Source organism: Cnephaeus nilssonii (assembly GCF_951640355.1).
Source record: "Cnephaeus nilssonii genome assembly, chromosome: 12".
NCBI lineage: Eukaryota > Metazoa > Chordata > Mammalia > Chiroptera > Vespertilionidae > Cnephaeus > Cnephaeus nilssonii.
In genome coordinates, this window is record NC_137083.1 from 46786715 (window position 1) to 46812383 (window position 25669).

At 45.3% G+C, this 25669-nt stretch overlaps 1 protein-coding gene across 3 annotated transcripts; it reads right to left on the reverse strand.

Annotated features, from left to right (window-relative positions):
- Positions 1-925: 925 nt before the first annotated feature.
- Positions 926-24345, reverse strand: ZNF862 (zinc finger protein 862). 3 transcript variants are annotated; one of them, XM_079785909.1, is made up of 8 exons: positions 24141-24345; positions 21370-21481; positions 19903-20007; positions 16333-17012; positions 14788-14917; positions 5779-5883; positions 2845-4959; positions 926-1130 (listed from the first exon to the last, which is right to left on the reverse strand). In XM_079785909.1, exons 1-8 carry the CDS (start codon positions 24162-24164, stop codon positions 958-960), a joined length of 3444 nt encoding a protein of 1147 aa, XP_079642035.1. In that variant the 5' UTR covers positions 24165-24345; the 3' UTR covers positions 926-957. The 3 variants fall into 3 exon arrangements, with proteins under 3 accessions (XP_079642035.1, XP_079642034.1, XP_079642036.1); XM_079785908.1 differs by having other exon boundaries at positions 14782-14917; XM_079785910.1 differs by lacking the exon at positions 24141-24345 and having other exon boundaries at positions 14782-14917; positions 21345-21477.
- Positions 24346-25669: the final 1324 nt, after the last annotated feature.

Genomic DNA, 25669 nt, shown 5'->3' on the forward strand with positions numbered 1-25669 from the left:
AGCTGAGTCCCCTCTGTAGTCTGAGGTCTGTCTTGCAGGTAGGTGGATGCGCTGTCATTCGTCTGTCCTGTGGCAGGCTGGGAACCAGCAGGCACTTGGACTCTCTGCTACTTAATGGAGAGGGAAACGGAGGCACAGCAAAGAGGCGTGGTTAATCATGGTTGAACTACTGCCTGTAGTAGAGCAGGGACCAGATCCCAGCCTCCTGAGGGCAACTTGGTCCAGTTTGCTCCTTAGGAAGGCACTCCAGCATGATGCCGGTCAGACTCAAGTGCCACAGCTGTGGGACTGGGTGGGACGCATGGGCTTGGCTCGCTGGCCTGGAGCTGCAGGAGAAGCTCTCTGGAGCGCTCTGTGCAAAGGGCTTTGCTTGTCTCACCCTAAAGGACGGTACTAGGAGGAGGTAGAGAGATTCTCTGATGAGAGTTTGCCATTTTGAAATCAGGCTGTACCTGCTTCTGTCATAGAGCCAGGGTGACATCCCAGAGCTAGGCCAGCTGAACCTGGAGCCTGGTCATCCTCTGCCCCTCACCCAGTGTCATCCCCAGGCCACTGGAACGCTCCCAATGTTCCAGGGGGCTGGGGTGCTCCTTTAAGTTCCTACCCGCAGTAGTCTCTCCCACTTCAGAAAAATCCTCTTGCCACTAGAATATGGGGTGAAATCTTTCACAATGGGATTATTTCCTGAAGCACCTTAAACATGAACTTGAGGTAAGAGCCTCTGCATATGTCAGTGCTGTGAGTCCCTGCTCCATTTAGAGGTGAACAAGTTGTGCGCCCCCTGATGGCCCTGCCCTCTGGCGTGTGGGTGTAACTACCTTGTCACTGCCCACTTCCTGTTCTTAGAGTCCCTACCAAAGGAAGATTCTAGGGCACAGAGCCTGTCAGCACAACCACAAGGGGCAGGGTAGGGGTCTCCAAGGCAATCCTAGGATTCCTGCTCCTGCAGAGCCTGTATCAGGACAGCACAGGGGCCTCCTGACTGGTGTGGGGGCACAGGAGTCTGTCGGGAGGGTCCATGAGGCAGTCTTCATGATCTCCACCCGTTCCCATAGGATGGGTGGGCGGCTTCTGGGTCACGGCCTCCTCCACATGGAGCACTCCCATCTTCTCCTTCCTGAGCACCGCCCCTCAAGTGGGAAGAAAGAGAAGGCACCATCAGAATTGGGGAAAACACATTACATGAGGATCCCCTTCCCATTGCCAACTGCACCCTAAGGTATATTCAGTGGAAAAAAACTGTGGCAGCACAGACTGGAGACATGACTAGGGCTGCAGGCTGATCTATGCCCACGCTGGGACACAGGATCTCCCCTAGGAGCTGTTGGTCCCTTGAAGTCTGAAGATACTTGGTTGCTACAACCAGGAGGGTACTACAGGTATCCAGTGGGTATGTAATGGGTAAAGGCGAAGGATGCTGCTGAAGACCCACCACCCACAGGACAGGCCCTCACAAAGATTTATTTGGCCTCAAATGTCAACAGTGCTGAGGCTGAGAAAGCCCGCCTGGGAAGGCTTGATCATACAACATCTGGTGGGGTTCACTGTTTGCTTCAGATGTACAAATTCCTTTGTCCCCAGGAGAACAACCTGCAAAAGGGCACAGCTGGTAGCATCTGTGTCTCCTCCCCCACAGGGCTGGACACGGACAACAAATGCTGGGATGAAGAACTCCCCTCCACCCAGCTACAGGTCAGGGCCACCCTACTTCCTACAGAGCCTCTGTCACCCCTGAGACCCATCCACTGCTGCTGACTATAGATGCAGAGGTGAAAAATGAGAGCAGAAGCCCTGGCTGGTGTTTCTCAGTGCTTAGAGCATCAGCCCATGCACCAAAGGGTCACGGGTTCAATTCCCGGTCAAGGGCACGTACCGTGGTTGCAAGTTTGATCTAGGGTCTCAATCAGGTGTGTATTTGAGGAAACCAATCGATGTGTCTCTCTCACATCAATGTTTCTCTCTTTCTATCCCCATCCCTCCCTTCCACTCTCTCTAAAGTATCAATGGGAAAAATATCCTCAGGTGAGAATTAACAGAGAGAGAGAGAGAGAGCGAAAGAGAGAGAAAGAAGAAGAAGAAGCAATAGGCAGGAGACCAGCTGGAAGAACAATCAAGAGACAAATCACAGCTCTTTCTCTGTTAAATAAGCCATGAAGAGCTTAGGGAACCTCTGTAACTATCATGTTTACTTCGGTTTTCAGTGACCACCTGCAAAGAAAACAATTTCTTGCTTCGGACTTCCAGTAAGTTGCCTCCCATATAATGTAACCTCCCCCTCAAGCCTTGTCCCTGGACTGGCCTCCAGGCCAGTAGGCAGTGCCCTCAGGACTGCCCCCCTGCCTGGACCACCCCCACCTTCTTCCCCAGCACCTTCGCAGCCCTCTGACCTGCACTGACCTCCTCCCTCTCCAACACCTCAACTCTGCATAGCCCATCCAGAATGTGATGTCACTGCCCCAACTGGTCCAATCATCTAGTTATACTCACTGGTCACTGTTCTAAGCACTTTACAGATGAAAACCAAAGCACAGAATGATTAACTTGCCCAAAGTCACACACTAGTTATCGGGCCGGAAGTTCGTGCTCTCAGCACTGTATATGTGCTTGAAGTGAGTGCCTCTTGCCCCTCTAGCTGGATCATAAGCGCCTTGAGGGCAGGGGTCATATCCCAAGCAGCCACTGGTTAGTAAATGGTTGGGCACACTACAGCAGCTCAACAATACCTCAGGCCAAGCCCACTGTGATGGCTGATTTTATCAGATGCTCCTGCTCACAGGGGACTGGGAAGATGAGATTCCCTTCCTTCGTGTGTCCCCATCCAGGAACTCTACCATGTAGACTTACTTGCATAGGAATGGGGTGGCACCGGGGCACAGGTGTAGACGTGGCTGAAGCGCCGGCCCGAGGAGGTTAGGTACCAGTGCTGGATGGCGGGCTGGGGGTCGTACTCGGTGACTGCCACACCATTCACTGCTGTCATCATGAGCATGTTGATCACCTCATTGGATAGCTTGGTCCTCTCGTCGGTCCTGATCCGGTTCATGGCACTGAATCCACGCTCACAGCAGGAGGTGGAGACGGGCACACAGACCACCACTGCCACCAGCCTGCTCAGCAAGGGGAAGCGGCCGTGCTGGGCCAGGGCGTTCTTACACAGCATGGAGAACGGCAGGTTCTTGGCCACGGCTTTCAGGCCCAGCCACTCCTCCAGGAGGGCTTGCTCGCTGTACCCTGGGGGCATTGAGAGCTCAAAGTACCTGGCAAGGGCAAGGATATCATCATTCCCAAAACTCGCCAGTTCAGTGCCACTTGGCCAGGTCGTGGTGTCAAACACCTCCATGTTTTTGAGTTGTGGGGAACCGTCTGTGTCAAACCTCTGCCGGAGGTACTCAGTCCCTGTCAGGATCACTCTCTCCCTGTCTGCCCGGAAACGCTGCTCTGCCATCTCCATTCTGTCTAAGGAAATGCCATGCAGCTGCCCATCCTTGAAGCAGGCATTGAACTCTTCCTCTTTGGGCCCCGCCTGGTGGCGGAGGGTCTCCAGAGCTACGTAGGCCTGTCCCAGCGTGGAGTTCACCTCCGTAATCAACACCATTTCTTTCTGGCACACCTCAGACAATGGCCTGTAAATGCTCAGGAAGTCCAGCAGGAAGTGGCAGAACTTGATGAAATGGAAGTTCTTCAGGAGCTTCAGCATGCCTTTGGCCCTGTGCCCAATCTGGCCCCCGGCCTCTGCCACACTCTGGAGGTGCCTAGCCAGGGCAGGCCAGCTCAAGATGAGCACATTCAGTGTGCGCCTCCTACTGGCCACCCACTTGACTGCATTCAAGTCCTTGAGGCGGGTGATTTCCTGCTCCAGTGCCGCAGCACCTTGCTGCAGCTCTGTCAGCCTTTTGTTTGAGGACTGATAAAACTTGAAGATGGTTCGGATGTGCCGGTCACACTTCTTCACCAGATCAATGCCCCCACAGGCATCCACCACAGCCAGGTGCAGCCGGTGGGCCACACAATGGACAGGCAGCAGCTGGGGGACGATCTCCTGGAACTTTTCCACAAGGCCTCCTCTGTGGCTCAGCATGGTTGAGCCATCGGTTCCCAAACCCACTACCCAACCAGGCTTCCGGAAGGGGATGTCCAGTTCATCCAGTGCAGAGACAATGGTCTCAAAGTACCCATCCACTGTCTCACTGTAGAGCGGGGCCAACATGATGTAAGACTCTTTCACCTCCATCCCCTTAAAGTAGCGGATGTAAATGCCCACACAGGCCGGGTCTGAGGTGTTGGTGGAGTTGTCCAACAGCATGCTCATGCAGGGGGAGTTCCGGACGTCCTCGAGGATCTCCTTCTTCAGAGTCTCAGAGATATATTTGATGAACTGGGTGCATGCAGTGCGGTTCCGGTACTTGCTCAAAATCACGGTCCCTGTGCTTTGGAGGAGTTCCAGGATCTTCTCAAAGTCATTCAGTGGCCTCGAGTGGTAGGCGATGGAGTAGGCTGCATTGAAGAAGTGCTCCATGTTGGCCATCAGGTCACTTGAGATCTCTGGGACTAGGGCAGCCTGAGGGGTGTCCTCCTTGATTTTAACAGTGTTGACGCAGAGCTTGTGTGCTTTGCTGACTTCATGGTATTTTAAAGTCTCCACTTTAAATGGCCCCGTGTAACCTTGGACTAACCGCGATGACTTGTCGTGGAGATTCGGTCTTTCTTTGCAAGCTGAGCAGAAGAGCTTGGTCTCTTCGGAGTCAATGATTAACCATGGGAACTGCCCAAACCACGACCTCTGAATGGAGCGGGGTCTGTAAGTCCTCTTGATTTTCCCAGGCCCATCTGCTTCCACGTCACAAAGGCTGGACCTGCAGTAGGAAGCACACGTCTCCACAGGAGGAGCTAGAAGCAATGCAGATTCAACAGCCGAGGCCTGCGGGTCTGCCTCTCCTGCAGCCACCATCTTCTTTTTCCCTTGGGAGCAAATCAAACTGTGCTTGATTTTGCTGCCCAGAACTCTGCAGTCCCCCATCAGCTAAGACACCCAATGTAATAAGTACCCTGATGCAAAGCAGAAAGGATGAATGTGATCCACCTTTCTAGAAAGCATTACTGGCTTCCCCGTTACTATCTATGGAAGTCAAGAATTGTTTGCTAATCCCTGTGGGCTCTTTAGCCAGCTTCCCCCTCTCTATCCACATAGTGACCCAGGATCATGTGACATCAGCTACTAATAAGCTTAATTAACCACCTTGGCCATAGATGCTATTGGATAAACAGGTGGCTTTAATCCTCTTCTGAGGCATCACAAAGAAATGAGGTTAAACATCCATAAGTGCTTATGAGCCTTTGAAAGAAGGGAGGCACAGAAGTATAAACAGCAGCTACTAGCCAACAAGTTACTACCGGAGATATGCAAAAAACTAACTCTTATAGGCTAGCAGTGCTAAAATCCAGAGGAGGAGGGAGAGAGTAGAGGCTCACAGGCCTGTGGACACATTGTTTATCAGAACCAGCATCTCCCACACCCCTCCTCCCATCAGCTCAATCACAGGTCCCTTTAGCACTTCTGCTCATCAAAGTTCCTTATTATTTCCATACTGTCCTGGTTTCCCAGTATTCTACACTCTGAGGGCAGGGTTAATTTCATATTCATCTCTGTTTACACAGTCTAATATAAGGCCTGTGCACAATAGGCTCAAGTTAAATATGGCTGAACTAACACGGTGTGACTTGCCACAGCTACCTGGGCCCCTGGACATGCCCTCCAGAACTCAGTAGGTCAATACTCACCTGGAGAATGACCTTTTCCCCACTTCATCCGCTTTGGATCCTTGATCCAGGGTGCAGCTCTATGCTCCAGTTTTGATATCAAGTCTGGCTTGGTAGCCACAGGCCCTATTGCAAGGACAAAGAGTCATACTGATGTCACTACTATGAACCATCAAGTCAAGTGGCCCGCCTAAAGCTATTTATGGTTTCTGAAATATTCAGGGATGCCTCCGGGTCTATATCTTAATAGTCTATTCAGCCAGGGGCATGATGGATGCACATTCATCTAGGGTGCCAATTTATTCTTAAAACCCAAGAGGTACCCAGATTCGGGTGTATCCATTAACCAGGATAAATAACTTCCTTAGATCCATGGGCCATGGGCCACGGGCCAGCCAAATGCATCTAGAGTGGAAAGCATGAAAATAGGAAGAACCATGGGGGGATAAAGTAGAGAGAAGACAAGGATGATAAAGAAAGGCAGCCGAGAAGTGGAAGAGTGCCCCATGCACTTGAAAGGCCCCTTAAAATGTCCACCACCTGCCACGAAACCTGAAATCTGACTAGAAGAGGTTCATGTCTTTGGGTTAAGCACTGCCCTTTATTTAAAATGTGAATATCCCTCATGGGTATATAAAGAAATCACTTTTTAAAAAAATATATTTTTATTGATTTCAGAGAGAAAGGGAGAGGGAGAGAGAGATAGAAACATCAATGATGAGAGAGAATCATTGATTGGCTGCCTCCTGCATGCCCCCTACTGGGGATCAAGCCCACAACCTGGGCATATGCCCTGAACCGGTGACTTCCCAGTTCCTGGGTCGACACTCAACCGCTGAGCTACACCCGGCCGGGCAAGAAATCACTTTCTTGATTTAAAATAAAATCCATTACTATATACTTACATGCTTCTGTATGTATCTATGTGAATGTGTATATAAACTTTGTTTGGATGGACATACAGACAACTGATGACTGTGGGGCTACTGGGAAGAGCAAAAGGTGAGGTTACAGGGAGCTTACTTTCACTAATCACCTTTTAGATGATTGAATATATGTATATTTACTATATGTGCATCTTTGTATCCAGATATTTACTATTAATAAAAATATAATAAAATATTAAAATATGGTGGGTTGAACACATATCCTTCTTAAAACAAGGCATAAGCCCAAGAGAAACACTGGATTAGAAATGTGAGTGTACTTTTCAAAGACGGAAAGATAAAAGAGCAAGAAAAATAACAGAACTGAACACTAAATGCTGGCAGAGGGGGTGAAGGAGAAGGATATGAATTTGGCCATAGAATTCCTGGAAGGTTTAGACCCGGAGGCCCCAGGTACAGTAAAAGGTAATGGGAAAAGGATGGGAGGACACGGGGTCAACTCAAAGTCTATACAGACCAACTCCACCCCAGGTCCTCTTACCCATTGCAGGAAACCAGAACACACCACCACCCTCACCCAAGGAGAAGAGAGATCGAGTCTATAGAAATCTTAACCAGAAAGGCTCGGACCCTGGGGTAGTGGGGAGAGTGGAAGAAAGGTGAAGAAGGGCTGCAATGCAGACAAGAGATGAAGACAGTCTAGCTTCTGGAAGGTGTGTTCCTCGGCTCCAAGACCATTGGCTCAGCTTATACCCTCCAAGCAGGGGACTGTAAGAGTTTTCTTTTAAGAAACTGAATTGCCCCTCCGCACCCTCTTCCTCCTCCAAACACCTATGCAGACTGACTTTTGTGGGCACTTCAGTGAGACATCCAGGTTCACAGCTGGTCGCCCTACAGTGAAGCCTACCCCTTAATGAGCCCCAGCCATGCACACAAAGCTTTCCATCAGTTTTCTTTTAAGGCTTTACTCTTACATATGTATGAACCTAATGATATCTATTTAAGACAAGTTTCTAACATAAAACAAGTAGGAAAAAGGATGGAAGAAAGTAGAGATAATGCAAGGAGCAAAACAGAACTTCAAAAACAAACAAAACAAACAAAGCAGAATTAATAATCCCAAAGAGAAAATACATGATAGTCATCCATGAAAAGAGCAATAAGGGCTCTTAGACTTAAAATGTGATAGAAGAAATTTAAAAAAATTAAATGGAATTGTTAGAAAATAAAATCGAGGAAATCTCTAAGGAAGCAGAACAAAGAAGTTCGAAACAGAAAATGGGAGAAAAAGAGAAAAATAAAACAAAACTAGAGGTTTAACTTAAAAAGTGTAATATCTAACAATTAGGACTTTTTGGAAGAAAGAGAGAAAATAGGTAGGAAGAAATAATAAAAGAAATTTTCCCCAAACTGGAAAAAGCGAGTTTCCAACACTTCAGAAGCCTGGAATAGATCTTAAAAAGAATATAAAAACAGGCTGTGTTCAAAGATTTAGGAATAAAAAGGCATTTATACGTCTCAATAGCACCTGTAAGACCTAAAAGCAATGCTTTCAAAATGCTGAGGAAAATTATTTCCAACCTGAAATTCTATACCAACCCAAATTATCAATTGTGAGGGCATTTTCTGATATGCAGAGTCTTAAAATACTTCTTCCCATGCACACTTTCTTAAGACAGTTACTGGAAGATGTGCTCCAACAAAGCAGAGATCTCACCTGAAAGAAGAGACAGATCCAGGAAACAGGGGAAAGACAAAGGACAGTGTGAGGCCACGGCTATACAGCAGGCCTGAAGGATCACCAGTTTAGACAGAGCAGAGGCAAATGGAAGACCCATGACCGAAGTCTCCAGACCAAGAGTGAAGCTGATAGGTCACTGGAGTTTGATCATGGGGAAAAGACTCTTCAGAGGAGTTGTGGAATTTCACTGGAGAGTTTCAGAAGAACTGGTGACAGGACAGAAAACTAGCAAAAGAAAAAATAAGAAAAAAATTCAATTCCAGGGGAAAATCCTACAACAAAGGAAATATCATAATATGCCACTTTGATCAGAAGTAAATCATATATAATCATAAACAGTTTACACTGAATTAACCAAAAAGAGTGGTGTACCTGTTCTGAGAGGATGGAGGGAAGAGAAGTGGGGGCCGGGGGTGAGGTAAGAGGACCATATCTTCATCTTCCACAGTAGGAATCAATAGATAATATCTAAAATCAATAAATCAGGAAGAGCAATAAACATATGCAACAGGATAGTCAAGTGTGATTCTGTCTGCCTGTTTTGGCTGAAGGCCCCCCCCTCCCCCCCCAAAATAGAAGCCAACTATCCCCATTCCAAAGCTAGACACAGAAGCCTAACTGGGAAGGAGGGTAACTAAAACACTGAGCTGTAACCCAAGCCCGCGCCTCAAAGAGGGAATCAAAGCACTTGGAGTGACAAGGTCAGGGAGTTCGATATTGGAGATGTTTCTGGAAAGAGCTGTCAAGTGCATTGTGAGCCTCCTTCACATACTACCATGGGGAGGGGGAGGGCGGGCTACTTTCCCCTGACCTTAAGCCTAGTGGGAATGACAACCTGACCTGTGTCTCCTGGGGCTACGGGGCTACCCATGAATCCAGGCCTGAAAAAGACGAACGGCAGAAACTGGCTGATGGGCTCCTTTGTGGTGGCCATCCTGGAAGAGCCTACTTTCCCAGGGTTTGTTGGAGCAAAGGATGTAAATGTTTTCCATGGTCCCTGCAGACGTGGGCCCCACAGGAAAAGAGAAGAGACCTGAGCCACTTAAAGGGACTTTGCCCACGGCTGTTTACATGGGAGCCAGGTAAAACCTTCATTGTACCTCTCCTCCCACCCACTCACCAGCGTTCCCACCCAGGTAGTGGCAGAGGTCCTGGAACAAGCTGGAAGGTAGGAGAATTCCTTCCTACTGCAAGATTCAGTTCCAGACCTGAAGCAGGTTCAGGTAGGAGAGGCAAGAAATTTTAGCTTGAAATGAAGTCCAAATTTTTGACTACTACACCAGGAATGGACTTTTGTTTCCTCGTCGTTTTTTAAGATTTTGCTATCATTTAAAACTTATAGAAAAATTCAACAATAATACAGGAAACTCCAATCATTAATTTTGTCCCATTTGCTTTATCATGCTCATGCATCATAGCTTAGCTAGCCTACTTTAAATGTGCTCAGAACACAATATCCAGAAAACATTGGCTACACAGCATACTGTATTTAGGGTATCCACTGTTTACCCTCATGATCAGGGGCTGGCTGGGAGATGTGACCGCCCAGCATCATGAGAGAATATCTTACTGAATATCGCTCACTCAGGAAAAGATCAAAATTCAAAATACAGCTTCTACTAAATGCATATTGCTTTTGCACCACCACAAAATAAAAAATCATAAGTCGAACTATTGTAAGTCGGGGACCATCTGTATATGTATAATATATAAATTATATGTATAATATATATACAATATTTTTCTGAACCATTGAGAGTAAATTGTTTTCACACCCCCTTTATCCCTAAATACTTCCATGTGTATTACTCAAGAAAAAGGACATTCTCTTACAGGGTAGGCAAAATTCTAAGAGGAGCTCCAGTGACCCCTGACCCTGCCTAATCTCTGCCCCTGGGAGTGTGGTGGAATCTGTGAACACAATATTACACTCATGATTATGTTACGTTACCTGGCAAAAGACAGGTTATCTGGATGACCTACCCTGATCACATCAGCCCTTTACAAGCAGGGGAAGTAAGAGCTCCAAAGTACCAGGAGGATCTGACACACTGCTGTTGGCCTGAGGATGGAGGCCACAGGTAAAGGACCTGACTGCAGCCTCTAGGAGCTGAGAATGACCCCTGGTCAGCAGCCAACAAGATAACAGGAACCTCGGTCCTACAACCACAAGGGATTGGATTTTGCCAGCTTGTGCAACCCTAAGGGAAGAACCCAGCTGAGCCCAGGTGAACGTCTGACTTACACAGCTGTGAGCCAATAAAAGGGTGTTTTTAGCCACTAACTTTGTGATAATTTGTTGTGTGGCAACTGAAAACTAGCATGTCTTATATAACCAAAGTATAAAGATCAAAATCAGAAAACAGAACATTGATATAATACTACTATCTAATCCACAGTCCACAACTACCTTTCTTCAATTGTCTCGAAATGTCCTATATAGCTATCTATATGTCTATTTTCCCCAGGTCAGCACCTATTCCAGGATCATAAGCTACACTTAGTTGGCACGTATCTTAGGTCCCATTTGTCAGCCCTTCTTTGTCTTTAGTTATCAGGGCATTCTTTTCTTTTTTTTTTCACTGTGGTAAAATATATGTAACATAAAATTGATCATTTTAAGTGTTCAGTGCAGAGATATTAAATATATTCATAATGTTGTACAACCATCATCACCATCCATCCCTAGAACTCTTTTTATCTCATAAAACTGAAACTCTATACCAACTAAATAATAACATCCCTATTCCCCTCAAACCAAGAACCCCGTACCCATCATTCTACTTTCTGTCTCTATGATTTTCACTACTCTAAGTATCTCAGCTAAAGGGAATCAAACAAATATCCATTTTTTGAGACTACCTTATTTCAACTAGCATAATGTCCTTAGGGTTCATCCACATCGTAGCATACTACAGAATTTCCTTCCTTTTTCAGGCTAAAATAATATTCCATTGTATGGATAGACCACATTATGCTTCTCTGTTCATCCGTTGACGGGCACTTAGGTTTCTTACATGTTTTAGCTATTGTGAATAACAGTGGTATGAACATTGGTGCACAAATATTATCTTCAACAACCTGTTTTCAATCCCAGAAGTAGAACTGTTGTATCATGTGGTAATTCTATTTTTAATATTTTTAGGAACTCCCTACTGTTTTCCACAATGACTATACCACTTCACCTTCCCACCAACAGTGCACAAGGGTTCTAATTTATCCGCATCCTCACCAACACCTGTAGTTTTTTATTTTTTGGCTAGTAGCTATCCTGATGGGTGTGAGGTAGTATCTCAATATAGTAGTTTTTATTTGCATTTCCCTAGTGATCAGTGATGTGGAGCATTTTTCATGTGCTTATTGGCCATTTGTATATCTTCTTTGGAGAAATGTCTATTCAAATCCTTTGTTCATTTTTTAAAAATCAGGAGAAATGTCTATTCAGGTCCTTTGTTCAGGTTGTTTGGCTTTTTGTTGCTGAGTTTTAAGAGTTATCTATATATTCTGGATATTAATTCCTTATCAGACGTATGATTTGCAAATATTTTCTCCTACTCTGAGTTGCCTTTTTATTCTGTTGATAGCATCTTCCAATACACAAAAAATTTTAATTTCATGAAGTCCAATTTGTCTACTTTTTCTTTTGTTACTTGTGCTTTGGCATCATATCCAAGAAATCACTGCCAAATACAATGTCATAAGCATTTGTCCTGTGTTTTCTTCTGAGAGTTTTTTATGTCACACATTTAGGTCTTTGATACATTGTGACTTAATGTTTATATGGTGTTAGATAAGGATTGAATTTCATTCTTTTGCATGTGGATGTCCATTTTTCCCAGGACCAATTGCTGAAAAGACTATCCTTTCCCCATTGAATGGTCCTGGCACCCTTGTCAAAAATCATCTGACCGTATACATGAGGTTATATTTCTTGGTCCTCTATTCTATTCCCTTAGTCCAGTGGTCGGCAAACTCATTAGTCAACAGAGCCAAATATCAACAGTACAACAATTGAAATTTCTTTTGAGAGCCAAATTTTTTAAACTTAAACTTCTTCTAACGCCACTTCAAAATAGACTTGCCCAGGCCGTGGTATTGTGTGGAAGAGCCACACTCAAGGGGCCAAAGAGCCATATGTGGCTCGTGAGCCGCAGTTTGCCGACCACAGCCTTAGTCTATATGTCTGTCTTTATGTCAGTACCACACTACTTTGAGTACTATAGCTTTGTGGTAAGTTCTAAAATCAGGAAATGTGAGTCCCTCAGCTTTGTTCTTTTTGGCCTAACATGTGGTCTATCCTGGAAAATGTTCCACGTGTAAGTAAGAAGAATATGTTTGCTGTTGTTGGGTAGAGTGCTCTGTATATATCTGTTAAACTAGCTGATTTATTGTGTTACATCCTCTATTTCCTAATTTATCTCTGTCTGGTTTTTCCATCCATTATTGTAAGTGGGGCACTAAGGTCTCCAACAATTACTGTAGAACTTTCTATTTCTTTCTTCAATTCTGTGTTTTATTTCATATATTCTGATAGTCTGTCATTAGGCACATAATAGTTTCTAATTGTTCTATCTTCTTGCTGTGTTAAACTTTTTATTAACATATAATGTTATTCTTTGTCTTTGGCAACCTTTTTTTATTTAAAGTCTACATTGTCTGGTATTAGTAGAGCCATGCCTGTCTTCTTTTGATTACTATTTGTATGGAATTATCTTTATCCATCAGTTAATTTTCAATCTATTTGTGTCTTTGGATATAAAGTGAATCTCTTATAGATGGCATATAGTTGGAATATGCATTTTAATCCATTCTACCAATCTCTGTCTTTTGGTTGGGGAATTTGATCTACTTTTACTTTTAAAGTAATTTCTGATAAGGAAGAACTTGCTTCTGTCATTTTGCTATTTGTTTTCTCTATGCCTTATAGTTATTTTGTCCCTTATTTCCAGGATTACTGTCTTCTTTTGTGTTTAGTTGACTTTTTGTAGTGAAATGTTTAAATTCCTTTCTCATTTTCTTTTGTGTATATTTTATAACTATTTTCTTTTTGGTTACTATGGGGATTCCATTTAATATCCTAAAGTTGTAATATTCTAATTTGAATTTATACCAGCTTAACTTCAATAGCACACAAAAATGCTGCTCCTTTACAGCTTCATCTCCTTTACCCCCATTGACTACTGATGTCACAAAATTACATCTATGTACATTGTACGCCCAAAACATAAACTAATAATTATTTTTAAAGCTTAGTCGCTGCTGAAATGCCTAAGTTATGCACAGCAGCCTGTTCTGTAAGGCTTCTGTTACTATATGTGCTAATATAAAAAAAGAAGTAAGTAAAAGCTTTATACCATGAAAAGTTGTCTTTCTATTTTGATGCATGAGAACCTTGGGTGCTTGACAGAAAAAGAACAGGAAGCAGATGGAGGAGATAATGATCTGGGAAGGTAAGAAACACTATGACCTTCATCATTCTCCCGTGCCTAATCTAGTGACACCTGGGCCACTCGGCCACCAACCCTTGGGGCCCCTGGAAAGATAAGGCAGCCTGGGCACAGACGAAGTGGAGGACACAATACACTTGGAGGCCCTTTCTTGCCCCCATGCCTCTGCTCACGCTGTCCCCTCCCTCTGTCATGTTTACATGCCCTTCCACCTCCCTGTCCAGCTAGTTTTCAACCGTTAAAACATTTCATACTCAGTGAAGACTTTGCTGATCTCTCCCTCTGTTGCCCAGGAAAATTAAGTCTCTCTCTTTAGCAGCCCTGGACACTTTTCCTGAACCTTTTTTTTTTTTAATCCTTACCCGAGGATAGTTTTCCATTGATTTTTAGAGAGAGTGGAAGAGAGAGGGAAAGACAGAGAGAAATATTGATGTGAGAGAGAAACATTGATTGGCTGCCTCCTGCACACGTCCCAACCAGGGCCCAGGCCAGGGAGAAGCCTGCAACCGAGGTACGTGCCCTTGACCATGCCCTTTGGTCCGCAGGCCAACACTCTATCCACTGAGCCAAACCGGCTAGGGCCTGAACCGCTTTTATGGAGCTTGTGTTATTTTATAGTTTCTTATTAAAGTATCTGTCTCTCCCAAAAACCTGCCAGCCTCTCGAAAGCAGAGACCTTGCTCAAGACCTTGAAAGCAGAACAAGTTCAGGTTCACCAGATACATAGTAGGTACTCAATAAACGTCTGGTGGAGGACGGGTGATAGATGGGTGAAGAGGGGATAAAGTACAGTATATCCCAAAGCAAGGCGAGTTCTGAGGTGCAGAAGACAGACTCATTCTCTGCCTATGAATACAGAAAGGGTGGAAATGGGAAGATGACCACAACCACAGTGCCCTTGTGGGTTTCTCACGTCAAATGATGGTGGTGAACAAAGGTCTACATGAACCTTTACCCAGGGAGGCCAACAGCTCATAATTCATCCGCATCACGTCTCTGTACAGCTCCTTCTGCTGCTTGTCTAGCACGCCCCACTCCTCCCGGGTGAAATACACTGCCACCTCCTCAAACACCACCGGGAGCTCCTGCAACAGAGAGCAGCAGTCACTCAGTGCGCCTCTTAACTCAGACACTGGCATGACACTTTCGGGTGCCTCTCAAGGCCTGCGTTTCCTAGGAAGCTCACCAAGAGGTAGATGTGCTCTGAGGAACTAATTTATCCATCGAACTAAAGCAAATTCATGAGGCCTGGAATTAGTGGGTAAAAACCAAATGAGCCTCAGTGGGATCCTAGGGTCTCCTGAGAGGAAATACGAACATGCTGGAAGAATAGGGGTCTTGGTAGAGCCCCATGGCTCACCCTGTCTCCTCCAGTCCTGAGAGGTGCCCTCTACTCAGCCATGACTACTAAGGTGACCTCTGCCTCTAGGAGCACCTGCTGAAATTTCCCACTGGGGTGGAAAGGAAGTTGTAAAAATCAACTAAAGATGTGACTAGGTTAACACATGCCTTACTGCTATAGGAATTTAGATTATAAAAGGTTTGGCCTGTTTATTAGCTTCCAATCTAAAAACTAGAAGGAACATGAATGTGAAGAGAAATAAGCCTTGTCACTTTTCTGGATTCTGGAAAAATTCGAGCTTACTAACTTAGCTGGGCCCTTCCAATGTTAGGTAAGAGGAACATCTGAGCTATTCTCCTTGGGATACTAGAGGGGGTACTCAAAAAGATTTGTAGCAAAATCCTACTTATATGGAACAGTGAAAAATGGGGAGGGTTCTAGTTACTCAAAGATTCCAGTTAACACAATTTTCTCACAGGCCAACCTTCCAAAGAATTAGAAAATTACAAAATAAACCTGAGAATTAGTCTTCTAGGACCCATGAGCGCTGCAGGGAGTGGAAGGAAAGCACTGCACTGGCGGTCAAGGCCTGGGGGAAGGTCAACCCCACGAGAGCCCCTGGACTCTGGACATGTCACTCCCAATGATGCGTCCAAAGAGGCTGCTCCCCCAGCCTCAGGGCAGCACTAAAATCACAACATGAAAGAACATGTGTGAAGAATCGGGGCAGTGTTTAAAAGTACTACATGAATCCAAGTTGAAAAGGAGATGTGAATTGGATGATTGAAGCATGCTGCAGTGTTGTTTTGTGGTTGTGGATCACTGACGGTGTTTTGTGGTTGTTCTGGATTCTGGATAAAGATTACTATTCTGAGCCTAGGTGTTTCCCTTCTATCAGAAGTTAGAATGTTCTGTTCCACTAATTATGTTTTGTTATCTGCAAAATGGAGATGATAATAATAGGGCTGTTGTCTTAAATAAATGAGAGCACATGTAGAGCACTTAAAACAATGCCTAAGACATGACAAGCATCTTAGCTTATGGTAACATTAGTAGCGGGTAAGCTAATATAATTTTTTCATCATCATCACGCAATATATGTTGTTCTCAGTATGGAATCCTCCCCTGGAGATATAGCAACCATTCTGAACATATTACCTTGCTGCAGGATTCAGCAGAGTCATTACGCACAATGTTAGTGTCTGAGGAGCTGCGGACGTCACCTGCGGTTTCTTTATGCCTCAAATGGGAAATGCAGTCTACATACAATGCAGGAAGTGCTCCATTCCCCCCAGGTTCCTCCAGTTCAGCTCGAGAGCTGGGCAGGAGCTGGGCCACATCCCCACAGGCTCCCAGAGGCACCGGGGGGTGCAGACTGGGATAATCTGCAGCGAAGAGATGCTCCGGGCTGGCATCTCCGATGTTCCGGAAATGGGCTGCCCAGATGTGGTCCTGTGCTGCCAAGGAATTAATGCAGAACAGGTGAGCTTTGCTCTTGGCATGATATTTGAGAGTCTCCACCTTGAATGGTCCTGTATAGCCTTCTATCAGTCTGGACCGTCTGTCCCTGGCAGAGGAGTGTTCTCGGCAAGCGGAGCAAAAGAGAGCCGTCTGCTCCTCATTCATGACCAGCCACGGGAACTGTGCAAACCAGGACTTCTGGATGGACCGGGGTTTCAAGGGCTTTTTGCCTTTTTCTGTACAGCCTTCCTTGATGGTGCCGCTCTCTGCTCTGAAGTGGGAAAGACAGGCTTTCTTCTGAGGGGGAAGGTACGGTCCAGCTCCTCTGGCTGGCCCGTGCATGTCCATTTCTTCCATGTAGCCCATCTTGTTTTTTCCTTTAGATAAAAGAGACAAATGGAATTGCCCTGAAGTCCTATAGTCAGAGCCACTGCCAATCATAGATACATCAACTACGAAAGCTGGAGATCACACGTACCAAAGTGACACAGCCTCTCCCCGCATTCTCTTCCTTCAGTCCCCCAGCTCCCAGGCCCACCTTACTGCCTCCAGGAGGAAATCAAGTTGGTTTAAGCAGATCGGGTTTTTTTTTGTGTGTGTGTTTTTTTTTTGTTTGTTTGCTTGTTTTTAAATATATATTTTATTGATTTTTTACAGAGAGGAAGGGAGAGGGAGAGAGAGTTAGAAACATCGATGAGAGAGAAACATCAATCAGCTACCTCCTGCACACCCCCTACTGGGGATGTGCCTGCAACCAAGGTATATGCCCTTGGCCGGAATCGAACCTGGTACCCTTGAGTCTGCAGGCCAATGCTCTATCCACTGAGCCAAACTGGTTAGGGCAAGCAGACCGTTCTTTGTTTTTTTCATTTAAAGGATAGACACACCTGACCAAAAGGAGATCGGTGCAATTTGATCTCTGCAACCTGAGACAGTGGCACAATCCTCAGGACTTCAAATCTGTTTATAGATAAGAAACTGAACTAATAGAACATAGGGTTAAAAAAGAGATTTAAAGCCAAATATAGCTGTATCTCAGACATAGTGTGGGTTCGGTTCCAGACCACCACAAGAAAGTGAATATTGCAATAAAGTGAGTCACACAAATTTTTTAAATTCCCAATGCATATACTAGTAAAAGTTATGTTTACACTATACTGTAATCTATTAAGTGTGCAATAGCATTATGTCTAAAAAGTGTATGTACCTTAATTAAAGAATACTTTATTGCTTAAAAAAAGCCAATCGTTCCCCAGCCAGCTTGGCTCAGTGGTTGAGCATCGACCTATGAACCAGATCACAGTTCGATTCCCAGTCAGGGCACATGCCCAGGTTGTGGGCTTGATCCCCAGTGTGGGGCATGCAGGAGGCAGCTGATCAATGATTCTCTCTCATCATTGATGTTTCTCTCTCTCCCTCTCCCTTCTTCTCTGAAATAAATAAAAAGCCAACCATCACCTGAGCCTGGAAAAATGAGGCTGATAGATCTGCTTGATGCAGGACTGCTATAAGCCTTCAGTTTATTTTTTTAAACAAAGCAGCATCTGTTAAGTTCAAGAAAGCAAGGTTTGCCTGTTCTGCAACTCCATACTCAGCAGGAGTCCCCTTCCACAGGATTCTGACAGACAGGCATCTGCACTTTGCTCAAGTGCATTTGGGATAAGAGGACAACCTACCTCCTGGGCAGACAGCTTTGGCCCGAGTTTCCTTAAGCTCTATCCATCTTTGTATAACTCCCACCTTGGGTGGCTGTTTCAGCCCTCAAGAGAAACAAAGTCCATTCCTCTGTTACACCACAACCCTTCAAAGAGGTGGAAACCCTCATAACCTCACTAAGATTTTCCTTCTTCAAGTTTCTTTATTCGCTCCTCAGTTGAAATGCAGCTTAGACAACTCAAACTCCTCTGGAGACATTTTTTTATGCATCAGTGTAAGTTCTGATGCCCAGTGCTGGAGGCTAGGAATAGTAGTTAGCATAATAAATGCAGGAGGTCCATCAAAAGGTTGATGGACAGCTTCAGCAGGGCTGAAAATTTGCTTTATTATTGCCTGCTGCCAGACAGCTGAGGGCAGTTTCCCCCAACCTGACAGTCCTTTATTGTTTACCAGGCCTTACCTTTGATATGTATATCTGCTTTGCTTGAGGGCAAAATGTGTGAATAAAAAGCCCTGGGTTCGGAGATTCGAAGAACTTAGTCACTAGAACTAAGCTTCCTCTGGCTCCCCCAAAATGCCTTTTAAATTTATATTTCATGTCCAGTCTCTTTATTCAATGTACTCGCAGCCCCTTCTCCAGATTCCTGAACCCTCCTAGATGCAGCAGGACGACCCCGTCAGCCCAGGGCCAGGAACGTAAGAGACCAGTCTACAGAACTGTAGCTAACCCAGGCGTACAAAACTACAAATAAGAGCAAGCATGGAAAAACAAAACAAATAGTATAAATAGTATCAAGAAGTCTAGGGCTTGCCCTGACCAGTGTTGCTCAGTAGTTAGAGCGTTGGCCCAAGCACCGAAGGGTCTTGAGTTCAATTCCAGGTCAAGGGCACATACCTCGGTTGCAGGTTCAATCCCCGGCCTGGGTCAGGGCACATGCTGGAGGAAACCAATTGATGTGTCTCTCTCACATCAATGTTTCTCTCTTTCTCCTCCTCCCTCCCTCCCTTCCACTCTCTCTAAAAGTCAATGGAAAAAATATCCTTAAGTAAGGATTAAAAAAAAAAGAAGAAGTCTAGGGCTCCTGTGGTCCATCTGAGAGAGATCATGAGAGAGAGCAAACTTCTGTGATTCAATTCACAGAGGAGCTTGTTCCCACCCCCTTTTCCTCCCTCAGGAGGGGCTGGGTTAACTCAGTCTCTTACTCAGTGACAGGTTACCACAAGGCCTGGCTCTGCTTGAGCCAAGCCAATACCTGGACAGGACAGGTTTATCTAAGGAGTGAAACATAGCTACATCCTTAGAACTTAGTAAATGGCTGTTCATTCATTCATCCATCCATCCATTATTCAATGGTTATCTACTGTGCAACTACTATGTGCCAGGCATTGTTCTTGGCACTAGGAATACAGTAGTAAAGAAGTGCAAGTCATGCCTTCATAGAACTTATGCCAGGGGAGGTGTGTGTATTTTAGTTATGGTGAAGTTGGGGCGGGGGTGGGGGGTGGGGAGCATTCATGTGTAAGTTGGTAGAGAACGGGAAGAAGCAGAGGATGAGACAGGAGTCCTCTCTCCAGCTAAGACCCCTGCCCCCGGTGCAGGTCCACACTCACCTGGGTGGTGGCTCAGGAGACTCCTCTGGCCCTGGACATTGCCTTGCCATGGTTCTGACCCTTGCTCAAACTTATAGAACAGCTCTGGGTTGGCAATAGTTGGTCCTGAGTCAGGAAGAGAGAGAGAGAGAAGCACTGAGATCTTGGATCTAGATTGCAACACTAAGGAAAGATCCATCTGTGACATCCTCTCAGCATTGTAGGGTAATTGGTTAAGGAGGCAAATATAAACCTCAATGTTTTAGCATAACGGTTTAGAAATGCAGGTATCCATGAGGCCCCTAAAAGAATGGGGAACCAGTGAAAGCAATGAGGGGCACAGCAAGGTATGAAAACTATTGGTTCAGAACAGAGTCTCAATCTCAAAGGCTGAGAAGGAGCAGAGTGATAACACAACTGGGAAAACTGTGGCCAACCGGGTACCAGGACAGCTGCTACTCCACTCCAGGAGGAGGCCACCATGCGGACGCAGGGCCAGCACTGCCTGCCGGTCCCATTTTTCAAGAGAAGCCAGAAATCCATAGTTTTATGTGAAAACTCCCAATGGTTAAATACTGATAACTTATATAGTCTTTTTTAAGAAGCCAAACAAAAGTGTTGAAAGCAAAAAAATAAAATAAAATAATCTGCAGACCAAATCTGGCCCATGAGCTACTACTTTGCCACTTCTGGTTTAGAAGAATTAGTGGTTTTCAAGCGTTTTAGTACAGGAAGAAGACCCAACCCAGCAACAATCCCCCCACCCACAGAGAGTGAAGACTGTCATTCTCATAACTCTTAGACACAGGCCAAGATGAAAAGAAGAAAGGACAGGCATGACAGATGGCCATCAAATTGAAATCAGAAAATAGTACCTATGCGAGCACACACCTGAAATACAATTGCCGCTGTCCATGGTACACAGAGTCTACCCATAGAAGCAGAGAAAGGACATTCAGAAAATAGAAAAATACCCACATGAGCACAACATTTTAAGTTGTTTTATCTTATTCAACCTCTATGACAATCCTTTGAAGAGGGAAGTTAAGGCTGAAAAAGGTTAAAGAGCTTGGTCAAAGGCACACCAGTATCATATGGGAGAGCTGGGACTGAGAACAGATTTCCACACTCCAGGTCTGACACTCTTTCTACCTCGTGTCCTGTGGGCAACAGAATTCACCTTGCAGTCAACACAACACAGGTAGGGCTTCCCACCTGGCAACTTGGGATATCCTGAAGCATCATGGTCTAGCCCCATTTTTCCAAATTCTCTTGGCCAATTTAAAGTAAGGGTAGTAAGTGACCATGACCAGGTAGAAAAGGTAAGTTAGGTAAGTTAGAAAAGGAACTGAGCAGATGTATAGTAAATAGTATGAAGATGCCTGGGAAAAAGTGGTAGGATTCCCTAAAATTGTCAAGTATGTCACAGTCGGATGCAGTTGGGAATACCAATCCAGACTCACTCAGGTGGGGGGAGTGAACCCATACCCTGGGGTGCCACCAGCCTGTCAGAACCACAGATCGCCTTCTGTTGCTGACTCAGCAGCATCCATTCCTCCTGAAGCAAGTACAACGTGATGTCATCAAATGTCACAGGAGCCTGAAAGGAAAAATTACACCAACTAAGGACCAACTTCATCCTTAGATCCGTCTTTCATACCTGTGTTCATGATTACCTAAGGTCATCTCCTACTCTGAGAATGTATCAGATTGGAGGAGGGGGCACTGTCAATCAACATACAAGACTATATCCCATGTCTCACCACCTGGGTTCAAGTCACAATGTCAGTTGAGGCTCAGTCTTCTAGGAAAGGCAATGCACTGAAACAAGAGTCATAAAGAATGCTGAATCGGGAATTCCATAATCCTTTCCCTGTGTGTTCTTCAAGGACTTCCCATGGGAACCATTAGTTCTCAGCCTCAGCAACAACTCAGGGCACATTCTAGTTAAAATTTTATTTATTGATTTGAGAGAGATGAGGGGGGGAGAGAGAGAGAGAGAGAGAGAGAGAGAGAGAGAGAGAGAGAGAGAAATATCCATTTTGTTGTTCCACTTATTTATGCATTCATTGATTGATTATTGTATGTACCCTGACCAGTACTCAAACCCACAACCTTAGCATATCAGGATGATGCTCTAATCAACTGAGCTACCACGGCCTCAGGGCATATTCTTTTGCAAAATCTTGAACCATGTAAGCTTCTCTGAGGAAGATGTACCTGAACCTAGAACTAATTGAAAGTCATGCAGAATTATGTCTGAATGAAGTTGATGATCAAGACAGGAAAAGCTTTAGAGCTGAGAACCACATCCTATCAGCTTATAAAGCAGCTTTGACCCACCAAGAAGAGGCGACAGAGAATGCAGGCAATGATTTGGGGATTAAGAAAGAGCAATAACTGCCCAGCTGGTGTTGCTCAGTAGTTGAGTGTCGACCTGTGAACCAGGAGGTCACGGTTTGATTCCCAAACAGGGCACATGCCCCAATGAGGGCATGCCAGAGGCAGCTGATCAATGTTTCTCTCTCTCCCTCTCTCTGAAATCAATAAAAATATTTTTAATTTTTTAATAAAAGAGCAATAACTAGCTGATCCAAGAAAATGGAATCCTCACCCAGCAGTGGGCAAAATGAGAAACAACTCAATTTATACCACCAATTTCTCAAAAGACTCAGGATCAGGCAGCACTGAGAACCTCTGGCCTGGGAACGAAGGCAGTGAGGCTACAATTTTAAGAATTTCGGGGAAATCTGTTTGCCAACAAATGCCTACTCAGAGTCCCCTACAAGAGGCAGTAAGATGACAGAAGCTGACAAGGCCCTCCCCCCCTACTACATGCTCAGAGCTTCCAGGTAGAATTTTGTTTTTCCATTGTGGAGTGTTAGCCAACAACTGGACTTCCAGAATTCTAAGGATAAACTCTAACAGAGACCAAAACAGGTTGGGATAGGAGGTGGGAGGACAGGAGAGGAACCGAGGAAATGGAGGTGAGACATGGAGAAGAAAAACTGACACACACACACACAATATATATATATATATCATTAATAGCCTCAGAGAGCTAAGATATCGCAGCCATCAAACAGTTATAAAAAAATAATCAGAAAAGGAAGTAGTCAGATAAATTTGCTGTTTATCCTTCTAAATTTTATACCATGAACATCTATCACCTAGTCAAAGAAATAAAAAATAAAATTATCAACAAAAAATAATTCCTCACCCCCAAATAAAAAGAACATTTTGGGAAATAGCTCCCTTGGTATAAGTCCTTCCATAGAAGTGACTCTGAGGGGGACACATTCATTTTCATTTATAACAAGTTCTAATAGGTTTATTTAAAATTGCCTTGTAACTTTATACTCAAATTTTAAGCACATGAAATATCTATTTTAACTTCAAAAGTAAAAGCATCTTAAGAAAAACAATACAGATAACTCTTATCAGTCACTATTGGATTGTATATTTAAAAAACAATTTGAGTATTTTCCTTATAAGTCAATACATGTTCACTGCAGAAAGTTTAAAAATAAGCAGAAAACGTGATTTAAGATCACCCACAGTCGCCTTGGAGCTCTAGCAATCCTGCCAAACCCACTTAACTCTAACTTCAAGCATTTTTCCCCACCTTTCTTCAAACTCACAGCCTCCTGCCCAAAGCCTGAAGCAAGATTATGGAATATGATTTTGAGCAATGCTCAGATTCTCCACTGAGTAGAGATAAGCTAGAAACAGAAGTCGGCAAGAAATAAGCCAGATGCTTTCTTTTTCTTTTCAGCCCTTTCTCGGGAACAGGGAGCCAGGCAGGTCCAAGCCCTCACCTGCCTCTGGGTGATCCCTACCCCTTGGCTCCCACAGGCGTCTGTCTCATCCAGCCTCAAACCCTTGTAACAAGCTGGGCCTCTTCCAAACGCCAGAGCTGCTGTGGGAAAACAACGCACTTTTCCACCATTACCCTGAGCGGGTCACCCACCCCCAACGTCAACCGAGCGGCCACTGGGCAGCGGTGGTTTGGCTGGAGGAGAAGGAGGGGGCGCTGGCGGCTGCGCGGGGCTCGCAGCGGTGGTGTCCGCAGATCCCGGCGCAATCCGCCCAGAGGCAGCGCCAGTGGCGTCAGAAGAGGCAGCGGGCGAGCAGGCGAGTCCTCCCCTGCAAGGCTGGCTCACCGGCAGGGACTCCGCCCTTGCCGCCCGCCTCGCGGGCGCCCAGATCAGGGACTTACGGGAGGGGAGGGGGCAGCTCTAGGGCCCTTCCAGGCCTACCTTCCCCGATTCCCTGGGCTCCATGGCCCTGCTTTCGGTGGCCCGTGCGGACCCCGCCACTGCCTCCGGGCCGCCTCCTCCCCCCGCGGGCCGGCCAGTGGAAGCCACCGCCGCGGCCACCTAGGGGACAGGGCCCCCGGGAGGGGCGGGCTCTCCAGTAAGGAGGGAGCGCGTGCCTCTCCCACGTCTGGGTCGTGGTAGCGCCCTAGGATCCTAGAGGCCCGTAGATGGGCCCACAGTCGTGCTGAGTGAACCACTTTACGGCAGCTGCTTAGGCCAAGGCGGCGGGGCTCCCGGGATGCGGGGTCCTGATTGGACGCCGAGGAGCTCGCTCTCTGCCCTTCCCGCCCTCCTCCTGCATACTGGTTACCAGGTAACGTCTCCAAGACGCTCTCTCAAATCCTGCAGTAAAGGCAAGGCGCTCTGATTGGGCTATGAGATTTCCTGTTCTTTCACCTGTTTCCCTCCCATTTTTAGGGCCAATGTCAACCTTGAAGGTTCTAGACTTTATTTAATCAAGGAGGGCAATACTTTTTCTTACATTCATTCAAAAAACATCACTGGTTGCTTACCAGGCACTGTGCAAGGTTAGGGAATACATACTAGAATAAAACAAAACTCATAGTCTACTAGGGAAACAGACTACAAACATAATTACAAAATAAAGAGACAAGTGCAATGAAAAAGGTAAGGTGAAGACCCTGTTAAAGCAACCTTTGTCACCTTAGAGTGTGCTGATTCCCGAGGAGGTGGTGCCTGAGGTGAATTAAAACAAGAGGTAGGAATTAACCAAGTAAAGGAGGTGCTATGGATGGATTTGCTCCCCACCCCCGCCATTCATAAGTTGAAGGAAGTACAGTCATTAAATTTAAAGAGGTATAAGGGTGGGGCTATAATGATGGGATTAGTGCCCTTATAAGAAAGAGACACTAAGGCAGCTGCCTGTAAGCCAGGAATAGAGTCCTTACTAGACCCTGACAATGCTGGCACCTTGTTCTCAAATTTCCAGCCTCCATGACTGTGAGAAAATTAATTTTTGTTGTTTAAGCCACCTGATCTATGGTATTTTATTATGGCACCCCGATCCAGGTAAGACAGGAAAGGAAGAAAGGTGTTGCTAGGGAGGGTAGTTGGGCATAAGAAACAGCATGAGCAAAAACAGAGAAGTGAGCAAATGGTGTGTGCATGGACGGTGTGTAAGACAGGAAGTTATGGGAAATAATGCTGAAGGGATACAGGGGGTGCTGGATGTGGAAGGCATTGTAGCTGCCTTAGGAATTTGAAATGAGTTTTAAGCTGGTGACTAGTGTGGGCAAATTTGCACTTCAGTTGGATCCATCCTATTGCAGAGTAGAGGATGAATTTAAAGTGGAAAAGACTGGAAGAGAGAAGACCAAACTCTATAAATATATACCCATTGTCTTTTCTTCTCTCAAGTTCTTTTAAAATTATAAAATTATATAAAGTAATAATTATAACTATGTATTATTTAGTTATATATATGGATATAGTATGTTTAATAATAGTAC